We start from the raw sequence: 11,507 nt of genomic DNA on the forward strand, positions 1-11,507 counted from the left end.
TAATTTATATAAATGTGATAACAAATTGCAATGCTTACCTTATGACGTTTTTTCTTCGGCGTCATGACAAGTGACAGGGCCTCATTTTGTTCAGAGTCCCTGTTTTCTCTCTCGTCACCTCTCATATTGCAGTATTGGTCGCGTTGTTGCTCCCTTTGTTGCTGCTCGCGTTGCTGCTGTTGCTGTTGGTGTTGCTGTTGTTGCTGCGCCTGCATGGAGGCCTGCATGGCGTATATCGTCGGCGGTTTTGGGGTCTGAAACATTCCAACGCTCGGCCTTCCGTGCGAGGGCAGCTGATTCATCTGATTAAGATTGTTTTCCGTGGGGCCAGCATGAGGGCCATGGGGCACACCACCTATGGATCCGATTTGTGAAAACCCCGTGGGCTGTGGAGGAGGGGGCCCACCGTTGAGGGGCCCCCGTGGCCCGTTTGGGCCACCGGGTGGTTGCGGAGCTCCTCTGTCGACCACTTTCGTCCTGGGCGATTTTCTTTCGAGCATTTGGCTCGCCAAAAGGAGGTCCTTATTGAGCTGCTCGGCAGCAGCCTGCGCTGCCTCGGTTTGTTTACCGAGAAACCTCCTCTGTTGCACGAACCTCGATACTATGCTGTCAATCAGATTCGTTAAAGAAGAAGTTATTTCCGTCTTCAAGATATCCGCCAGGCCTTCCAAATCGGCTCCGGTAATATGAGGACCGGACGAACTGGCTGCTGCGGCGGCACCTCTGAAGACGTTTAACCTTTCTTGGAAGTCTTTATGTTGAATGGGCGTACTGGCTGATTGCATTTGCGGCGTCTGCGGCGTCGAAGGGCCAGTGTTATTCTGGCTCTGTTGCTGAGATTGGCTTGGTGGCGGTGGCGAACTCTGTCGTTGATGTTGCTGCTGCTGCTGTTGCTGTTGTTGCTGCTGCTGCTCCTGCTGCCGCTGTTGCTGCTGTTGCTGCTGCTGTTGCTGTTGCCGCACAGCCGCTTCTTGATGTTGTTTCATTCTCTCGAGGGCAGCATGCTGTTGTTCAAAGTAGAGTTTATGCCCCATGTGATACATAGCGGCAGCCGCTGCGTGGGGGTGATGATCAGGTGGGAGGGCCGGGAGACCGTTGTACGGCGGTGGATGAGGTCGTGGCGGCCTCGGTGGTGGTTGCGGTTGATGCTGAGGACTGGGTGGCGCATCACCGCTCTCACTTGTATCTGGCTCCATTCTACTGGAGAGCTCCATGTACTTTTGTTGCATCTCCGCCAATTGCTCGTGCAGCATTTTCAATTGTATTTTCAAATTATCTTTTTCCTCCCGTTTCTGCCTGATCGTCGCAGGGTCCTCCTCCTCCTCGCTCTCGTCTTCGTCGTCCATCATGGTATCGTTGACACTATGCTGGAGAACGTGATGCACTGTCTGTTGCTGAGGTTGATAGAGCTTGCGCTTCTTGCAACCGTTCACCGTTGCTGGCTGAAGCGCTGGGCTACTGCGCATCGTGCTGACGATGTTCTCCACGCGGGCGCGTTTAATCTCCGTCGTTGGAGAGCTCGTCTCGGTCTTCGGCACGATCGGACAAGGAGAGTGACTGGGGCTACGTTTGATATTCATCGACTCCTGCATCTCTTCCTTGACGGAGACCGAGCCCGATCTTGGTGCCGTTGGGCTAGGAGGCAGGCTCTGCTCGCAATCCGATCCGTCCAAGTTTGCCCCCGGTTCCATACCGGCCTCGGCAAAGGCCTCCTCCATCGCGCGTGCCGCAGAGGCAGCATCCTCAGCGCTGTCCTCAGCATCGCCCGGCATCACGGTATCGCGGTCACTGTGATTCGCGTTATTCACGACGTTATTACCATCACCACTCTCTTCCCCGCCACTCTGCACTGTTCCACTACGCGCACTATCACTATTTTGTTGATGCTGTTGGGGACTCTGCTGATGCTGTGATTTAAGTAATTCCGCGGTAGTATTGTTATTGTTATTACTGTGTATACTGTTGTTATTGTTCGGCTGCTCCTGCACGCCGAGAGCGGAGAGTTTACGCCCCTGCAGAAGCATGTCGCGTAACATGTGCTGCGTGAGATCAGCCGTGGCGGGATCATCACAATTAACCACGGCGCCCGGTTGCAAATTCGAGGCGGGATCCATGCCGGCACCGGTCATCCCGTGGCCGCCCTCTGGCGGGGATCCGCCAGCGTCACTGGCCTGTTTGACCTGCCTTCCTAATAACTCGTTCAGCATCTTGGCGGGGCCGAAGCCCGGAGCCCCGAAGAAGCCGAAGGCCGCGTGGGCGGAATGCTGCTGGGTTGTAGGACCCGTCGTAGCTGTACCTAAATGACTTTGACTGCCAGTCGCTCCAGCCTGTTGCTGGAGTTGTTGTTGCTGTTGTTGCTGCGATTGCGACTGGTGATGTTGCTGTGGCTGTTGTTGCCCTGGCTGCTGTTGCTGTTGATGTGACGGCGGTCCACTACCACTGAAGATCGAGCCGTATAGACCACCACCGAGAAAGGATGGCCGGGAGCTAAAGTTCGGTATACTCGAGTAGCTGTTGCGCGGCTCGCCGGCGTCCACGCGCTGTCTGGTGCGCTTCTGCTTCTTCAGGAGTTGCTGTTGCTTGCTTTCCGTGGTTGCTCCGTAGAGGGCGAAACACTCGGTCTCCTCCTCCGATGACATCATCGGCCGTCTGGTTGGTCGGCCCCCCGAAGGCCTCCGCGTCCCCTCCCCGCCAGGGCTTCTTGTCACCCTCCCCTCGCTCGAATAGCCCCTCGTGGCTCAGTGCGCTGCCTCGGCTTCTGCACTGTGTAGTCTCTCCGGTACCCCTACTACAGCTGCCTTTTCTCCGCGCCTTTTCCTTCTAGCTAATGCTCCCCACCTTGTTCGCCACCGACCACCACCGCCTCTCCACTTCCTTTGCCTTCGCCGTCTCCTTCTCGGTCTTCTTCTCCTCCTCTTCCTTTTCCGTCTTCTTCGCCGCCACCGCCTCCTCCTCCTCCTCCTCCTCTGCCGCCTCCTCTGCTTTCTCCGCCGCCGCCGCCGCTGACGACGACGCCGGCACCCTCCTCTTACCCGACGAACTCCTGCTTCCGCCTCTTCTCCTTCTTCTCCTTCTCTCGCGCTTCCTCTTCTTCTTCTTCCGTCGTTCCTCGCTTTTTCTGTGCTTTCTTTTCACTATTCCTCGCCCCGCACCTTCCGCCGTAGAGCTGACGCCAACGGCTGAGGCTGCTGCTCGGTGACTTGGTGTCGGACGTCCGCCTTCGTCTCGGGATGGCGGGTCTTCTTCGGAAGATTCGATTCGTTATCGGGTCTGTATCCGCTGCTGTCGTGCTTCTTACTACCTCTGCTACGGTAATTGTTATAACCGGGACCGCCGCTGTTGCTACCGATGCGTTTACTCCCGGTGATTGTTGCGATGTTGTTGCCGTTGATGATAACCAGAAGGGAAGCCGGTATGCTCGCGTGCGGAATCCTCGTGCTCCCGCCTGGGAGCTGCATCCTTCGAGCTCGCCAAAGGGCTAAGTGCCCCTCGCTCCCTCGTCTCGATTTTCGTGGCCGCAATTCTCCGATACGTCTGTAATGAAAAAAGACGACGGTTCATCTTAGCGATCTGTGCCGGCTAAACGTATATATCGCTTGTCTCTATATGTATATAATAAGAGAATCGATTCAAAGGAACGATAATAGCATAGAGTTGAGTATTTTAAGCCCTGTATATAGACCGTTGCATTGAAAGAAACATCGTTTCCGTAGATAGGAAGTACTCGATGGTGTGTACACTTGTCATTTCATCTTATTATTAGCTTATCTTATTTTAACCGCAATACGAACCGCAAGAATGTTTAAAGCGGACTATTATAGATGCATCGTTAATCCTCATAATCATAATGTGCTCTTTGCAAGTTTTTTCTATGGAAGATACAAATATGTGCGTACATTTTTATTTTACTAATATTCTGTTTTAATATTCTATCGTTTCATATTTAGACACACATATAGATATATCGCGATAAAAATTCTTAGAAATTAAGGAATTCTGTAAAAAATATTTCTTACTTTCCGAGAGATATGGACATACGATTCGAGAAAAAATACATTAATATGCAAGATGACGCATGACGTCACGACACGATAGAACACGAGAAAGGAGTGCGAAGTGTTATCGGTTAAAAATACAATGATCGACCACGGCGAGGGCGACGACGACGACGACGGCGACAAAGAAGAAGAGCAGACCGCGGGTGACAGTTGCAAGCAATATGTTTCACCCTCCGTCCGAACACCCTGCGGCCGATGGGAGCAAAAACTCAAAGTATAGTGAGTTACGAGGGGGTTAGGCGAAGAAGGGGGTGGTTCGCCTCAGAAGCGACCATAAGAAAATTACTTGCGTTGAATATCTTATTCGATACGTAAGCAGTTCCGCCTAGAGTGGTCTCTTCGCCGGGGGATGCATACCGTCGTCGGTCGATATACTCGGTGAAAGAAAAGGGGGACACAAAAAGTAATTGATAGTCCACTCATTGCTCGCTCGATCATAGACCAGGCCCATCTGGCTTGCTCGGATAAAAAAAATAGAATCGAGCTCCTCTGTGCGTCTTTATATTATATATATTCATACAGCCGATCTTCACGTTTTCATTTTTGTTCATAAATTTGCCGCTCGCTAATACCGATTTTATTATAAAGCCAATGAGGTAACAGTATATCGTTATTGTCGTTACAATTATTTACTCGGCACAAAATTTTTTTAATAGTATCCGTTTTTGTTGCAGTCTCCACACGCGCAAATAATCGCTCTTCATTCGTCAATGGTATACGGCCTGTTAGAAGCTTCGATCGTCATGCAGTTCAATTGACGCTGCGTATAAGTGCGTAAGTGAGACGTTTGTGTAGTCGCACGTATGCGTTACGGTATAGAGCTTGAATACGTACTAATACAGTGTGGATGAGCACACGCGTTTGTGCACACGTACGCGAGATTCGAAGCAACAGCTGAGCAGTTTAAAGCACCTGCGCTCAATAAGCCGACAATATTCCATAGTTCGCCTACGCGTAAACCCCCTGCGTACGAGGACACCCCGATATTCGTTCCAATACGTATCAAGAAGTCAAAAGAGTTTGCAGAGAACAATGCGTGAGGTGTCGCGAGGCAAAGGAAGTTTAATGAAAATTGTATTCCGTGAATAAAAGTAACATTTTATTCTTTTATTTTACTTTACTGAGAGATCAAACTCTTTATAAATGTAATTAACATTATAATTTTTACAAACAGATGTTGTAAGAATGCATGACGTGATAAGAAATAAAGCGTATTGAACGAGGTTGCGGCAACCGTCGTAAAGATAATATATTTTTCTTTGTTGTAGATCAAAAATTGCAAGTTGCGTAACAGGAAGGCAGATTGTTGAAATACGCGTGCGTACTTGAAGTATCATCGACGTCCTCATTGCGCACTTGAATCACTATTACATAAACGTTCAATTACAGCAAGTTAGCGCGCGTTCTCGGGCGTTTCCTCGAAGAGGAGCGATTCATTCTGAGAAATTACTAGGCAGTTCCGTTGGCAATTACTTTAGAGGGGCGCAGCGCTTGTTGCGGCCCTCGTTACTCCAGAAGTGACATATGGTGTCGACCTCGATAAGGTCTACGGGACGACGATTGTACCTGGATAGGAGTGACGCTTCGAGGGGGGTCAGACTTCAGTCTTTCCCGTTTTTGATCGGTACTTCCCCGTGTGCCGTCATGCGTGGGACGAAAAGGGGAAAACAAAAAGGTGCCGGTGCCCTGCACCGGAAATGGCTTCAGGAACTCTCCCACTGTTGCGTCGATTCGGAAGTAGACGCGACGAGCTAATTACACGCGAGGAGTGTGTTCGCCAAGGTGAGCGCGGGAGAAAGGGTCTTACCGCTACTAGTATTCGATAACAAATTTTTAATAACTACTCTAAAAATAAATGGATACCTTTTTTTTCTTCTCGTTTTAAAATGCAAATTTTTTTCTTACAACGTGAAAATTTTTATCTTACAATATACGAAAAGAAATTGCACCGCTGTTATTGCGAAGGAATTGAAAAAAAAACTGCGGAAGTAAAATATACGGAAGTTAAGCATATATATTAAGCGTAAGTCATTTTTGTTTATAGTATTAGCGACTATTAAAGTGCAACAAAAACACACATCGGCAAGTCACCAATGATCATTTCCTGTACGTCATACGATATTTACCATTTAAGCAGGTGGGTAGATTTCAAAGCGTGATTATAGTGCACAGTGATAGGGTCCGCAAGTAATACGTAGGATAGTTAATGCATGGGGAGCCCTCGATGGAACTTCAAGGTGATAGTCAATAATATTACAAGTGATCACTTCTTTTTTTAAGTAGATGACGACGCGTGAAAAGTCGCGCGAGTTTAATAATGATTCGAGAACGATGCAACTCTTCCACGAGAAAATTTTTACGAACCCTTGTACTTCCGCTATATTCTCGTGCGTGCGAACAATTTTTAGTTCCCCCTACGAAACAACCGAAGAAATGAAGGAAGATAGTTCCTACGTGAGCATCACATGGTGCGCCTACCCCACATGGCGTTGTCGAGGTAACATAGCGGTGGCATGTGCATCGGAATTCCACCCCCTGTAGGTGTCATGTGGTGAGTGTTCGCAGGGGGTTGCATGGGAACTCGACTGTGGTCATCAGTCCATGTCCATCGCCGTATATATACGCACGCACGACGCTTAGGCACGTAGCCGACTCTTCAACCCTCCCGGTATATAAAATTATTGCAACATTCGTTTCGTCATTATGCCTACGACGATATTGCAGGGGAGAATAGGCATAGCTCGTAGCCGTAACACGCATCCGCAACCGCACAAACACGACCATCGTCCGTGGTCTTGCCTAAGCGCAAACGTGTAGACACGCGCACACGCGCGCAAGCGAAACGTACGCGCCGGGGTACTCACACGCGTCGGCGGGCGCACACGGCGCGGCGGCCCATCGTGTATGTACACACACGGTTCACACGCGTTCAGCATATTATCGGCCTGCTCTGATGCAACAAGTTGACCGGGTGTCAATTGATGTGTTATTAATTGGAGGTTAATTGCGTTAATGCGCTGTCGACCCCGCCTCTCTGTCGTCTACCCGCTCTCCCACCCCCGACGCCCACCGCGCCCGCCTTCAACGAGCCCCACTGTTTTATTATTATTTTGCATTCGAATCGTTTCGATTCAACACACACTGGCACGCGCCCAAACCAAACTGGTGAGAGAAAGAGAAAGAGAGCGTGCGAGAGCGAGAGCCGACCCGGCAGGGCGCGAGCCGGAGAGAGCGCGAGAGAGCATTTAAAAGCGGCGGCCTGTCACCGATTTTCATAATTCACAGCTCGTTAAATTTGTTTCGCTTTTTGCCCCGCTTTTCGCGGTTACGCGCCCCGACGCCATTAATCTACCTTCGGTCGTTTTCAATGAGTTTAATCGCGTTTCAAAAACAATGTGGGTCAACGCCACGCTTGTGTTATTCCTGACACGTGAGCATGACCTTCTCGCCGTTTTCATTTCGATTTCGGTTTCCCATTCATGCCGTTGCAGATAGCACGCGATAATGAGCGCCGGCGTTTTTCGAAAGTTTTGACGTTGCGCGGCAATCCAGGCTGCCCTTTGCACTGCATTTGCAGCGGGGCGAACGACGAAATTCTATAAGAGTATAATTTAAGACGAGAGCTAACAATAAGTTTCGTCATTTGTAACTGTCCGTTTTACTAACGGTAGGAAAACAGAGGACCGTTTATATGCCCGTTTTGTATAGCTAATTGTAAGTTTTGGCACATCTATGTATTTTCGATAAATACATAGACGCGCAGATTTATATCCTAACGAAATGGAGAGAAGTGAACAATTCAATGATGTTTCCTTCATATGAAATCGACGGTCGTCAGGGAATTTCCCGAGGTGCGATCGCAAATCTCGGAGACTTTTCACGAGACGTTTATGCGTTCCTTCCTCCAATACGTTCCCATGACTTCTCGCGCGGTGGGAAACGCTAACGTCTGATATTAAAGGCTACAAAAACTCCTGCGACGCCCTTCGTCCTCTCTCAGGAAAGGAAGTAGGAACAACGGTCTTTGCCCTCAATGGCGTGGACGCGAAGTTGCGGCATCAAACTCGGTAAACTTTGTTGCAGTGAGAACAGTCGCACGTTTGTTTAATGATTTATTATATTAATTTAACGGTTTATAAAATTAATTACGCTGGTCAATTTGATCTGTGTATTTATATTTATATTTATCTACGAGTATATCGTATAAAAGTAAAATCAATGGAGCTTGTTAAAGCTTATCAGTTGTATTTCATTAATACAGTTCAGTAATGCAGACATCGTTAAAAATGTATCGTTTACAGTAATACCGTATCTGATTTAACTTGAAAAACAATAAAACAACAATTATCTAATAGCGTTTTACAAATAAGCAAATTATCTCGTTTTAACTGTATCAAATCAAATTTTTCACAGAGTATACAAACAAATTATACGACCGCGTAACTGTGAGTTACACGAAAAATAAGATAACTTTTATGTAGGAAAATACCAGCGAAATGTATAACCTTGAAACGTTCAAAGAGCCAAGAAATTCCCCTGTTACCGACGACACTGCAAGATCAAGGAGGCCCCCTCGGTAGAATTCAGGTGGTTCGCCGGGTGGCGTCCCCGATTTAAATGTCCAGGTATCCCCTGATTGTATACCCGATCGAGGTAACTTCTCGAGACTCGGTTCCCCCTTGGGCGCTCTCGCCCTGTCGAGGAGGAAAGACGAAGGAGAAGGGCGAAGAAGGTAAGAATGCCTCCTTACGATACGGAAAGAGCGCGTGCCAGCTGCCGTTTCGAGGCATAACCGACGTTTCGGCTTCTTGTTGTCATTGTTATACCCCACTGAGGTTCCCCTAACGTCTTGGGGCTGAACGGACCTCGCCTTTCTAACGTCTTGAGGAACAAGCGAACAAGCTGGCTCGTGCCGGGGGAGGAGTAACGGTTTCCGCTTGCTCCGACGTTACATAATTATCCATTCACTTCTACATACGCCAGTAATTTCTCAAACGTGAAAAATAGAATGAAATAAATAATAAATAAAAACGTAGAAAAAAAAGAAAAATCCACAATATTTGTACTGTCACGTTTTTAGAGTTGAATGTTCTATATTGATTCTTTCTTCAACTTATTCTCTCTCTCTTTTCTTTCTCTCAATATAAATTCTTTACGAGAATATCTCCCCTCGAATTTTTTGTTTATTAGCGAGATGCGATATAATAAAGAGTACAAGTGAATGGACGTATCGCCGAAGAGAAGAAGCGGATTTAGGCTACTCCTCGAGGCAATTATGGAGATACATTCGCGGCATATTGGCAACCAAGAACATCCAGGATTACTGGCGTTATTGTCGTCATCATTTCGAGGCGCGGTCTTCTTATGGCAGTCGGCCAACGTGTTTTCTATGCTTTTGCGACGACGGCAATCATGCCGCGGACATTATCGGGTACCGAGGATTACTTAATTATATTCAATTGCCAAAGTTTCGTATGTTTGTGCGGCGTATAACGGCCGCAGTATCTCCACGGAAGCGTCTGGGAGCTGCCATTTTTGAAAGTATCCCGGAACGAACGGGGGTCGCGTCGTCGTTTTCTAGAGAAACTAGTAAATCGCGTATTGTCGAGCGTATTGTGTTTTTACCTATTCGACGTAAAAATACAGTGCAATCCATACGAACGTTACGGAAAGTCTATAAAAATTTAACTCGTCTATCTTGCTAACGACACACCCGGGATTATAAAGTGTAAGATAAAACGAACGCGTCCTAAATAGAACTCAGCGGGAGATCGAAAGTCATCCTCGCTCCCAAGATCTAAGAGAATAGATACGAGAATAAATAGATACGAATGTGGGCCTCACGTCGTACGAGGTATCGTGGTTTCTACTGCAGCTGGACCTTGATCTACATTCGGGGTCCCGCAAACAGAATCGACGCACCTTTGATCACCACCCTTAAGGCTGGAAACATCTGGTTGCCCGTCAACTATCGATCGCATATCCCCTCAGTGACAGATCTGATGTTTATTGGTAATCAACAGGGCACAAGGCAAACGCGTGAGATATTAAGGATCGTACAAATGTCCCTTCTTAAACGATTTGACATTTAGTGTTTCTCAGGCAGTTTTCCATTCTGATAATATTGCGTCTCGACTTTTTTTTTAAAGCAAGTCGTCCGCCAAGTAAATTTGTTATAGGCAATTTGCTGAAATTAATTTGGCTATTGATATAATTTGCCAATAAAATCCTCGGAGGCGAGGAAACGCATTGACGGGAAAGCAGAGTCTTCCCTTCTTGACATAGACAGATGCGACGTGGCACGTCCGCGCGAATCTCCGCGGAGCGAAGCGAGTGCGGCGAGTGGTGGTCTGATCGTTTGAGCCAATCACGCCGTGATTGAGTATAATGGACTTGCGTCTTGTCCCCCAGGCCAGTGGCTCTCGAGCCAACTCGTACGATCTGCAGCCGGCCCTTTCGAACGGCCGGCCGTGGACAGCAGCTCGCTCTTGGGTTGGTCACCAGCGTTGCCGTAAGTGACTAGGGCACAGGATGAAGGCTGTGTCCGAGTGAGCGAGCGGCCTGTTGGTATGATAATGAGGAAGGTGACTTCCGACGATCCATGTACCGCGGAGAGCGGCCGCGGGAGAAAGACAGAGCAAAAGCGCCGGAATGCACCGATGACGAAGATGGAGAGCCGTCGAAGAGACGAGGGCAAGGGAGACGAGGGGGGACGAAAGAGGGGTACACATCGAGGCTGATAGAGGAGGAACTCCCGACGCCGCGACGAGGGTCGAGAGGGTCGGCCAAGAAGCGGACACTCCAATCCACAACATCCCTTCCGATTCTACATTCATATACCGTAAAGCCTCGTACAGGCTCTCTCCTCCGCTATACCGCTTGTTCCTATCTCTCGTCTCTTCCTTCCGCGGCCCCCGGTGTAAATTGACATGAGAGACAGGACACGAGGAAGGGGGAAACGACGTGCGTCAGCGGGTCACGCGTATATGCTACGAACCTCGCTCGAGGAGCGGAAGGCTCTTCGTGAACTACGACGGCGCGGTAGGGGAGGATATAGCGCGCTCTCGCTCGTCGTGCACCGCTCGAAAGACACTCGGCACGATTGGCCGTGCGCGTGTCTCGGTCGTCGTGTACGCGCACATTATGCGCGTAAGAGCGAACGGGACGTGGGGCAGGGCGGCGGGGGAGGGTCTCCTGCGGAGCGAGCCATCGGGTGACGCTGCGCGCCCGATGGAGGATACGAGCCAATTTTCCCAAACGCCGTCAATTCAGCTAACCAGCTAAATTCGCGAACGCGAAGCGAAGGAGGGAGGAACCCCGAGGCGTGTGTGAGAAAAAGGGATCGCCGGAGAAGCGGGACGACGCGACGGGCTAAAGTGCTGGAAATAACGCGATGTGTTATTTGCATGAGAAGCGAAAGACTGGCTCGCCTCGCGGATATACGATGAC

At 49.1% G+C, this 11,507-nt stretch overlaps 1 protein-coding gene across 8 annotated transcripts in view; it reads right to left on the bottom strand.

The window, feature by feature from the left end:
• LOC112467867 (homeobox protein prospero-like) overlaps positions 1 to 2,930 on the bottom strand; it is a 30,404-nt gene extending 27,474 nt beyond the window's left edge. For 3 of the 8 annotated variants that reach the window (XM_025036754.1, XM_025036751.1, XM_025036757.1), the window contains exon 1: positions 39 to 2,928. In XM_025036754.1, the coding sequence (XP_024892522.1) occupies positions 39 to 2,642 (2,604 nt within the window). In that variant the 5' untranslated portion in view covers positions 2,643 to 2,928. Of the gene's footprint in view, positions 1 to 38 lie in introns of all 8 variants that reach the window. The other 5 variants (XM_025036755.1, XM_025036753.1, XM_025036758.1 and 2 more) reach the window with 3 other exon arrangements.
• Positions 2,931 to 11,507: the final 8,577 nt, after the last annotated feature.

The sequence above is a fragment of the Temnothorax curvispinosus genome, unplaced genomic scaffold (assembly GCF_003070985.1).
Source record: "Temnothorax curvispinosus isolate PA1 unplaced genomic scaffold, ASM307098v1 QBEX01017838.1, whole genome shotgun sequence".
In the NCBI taxonomy this organism is placed as follows: domain Eukaryota; kingdom Metazoa; phylum Arthropoda; class Insecta; order Hymenoptera; family Formicidae; genus Temnothorax; species Temnothorax curvispinosus.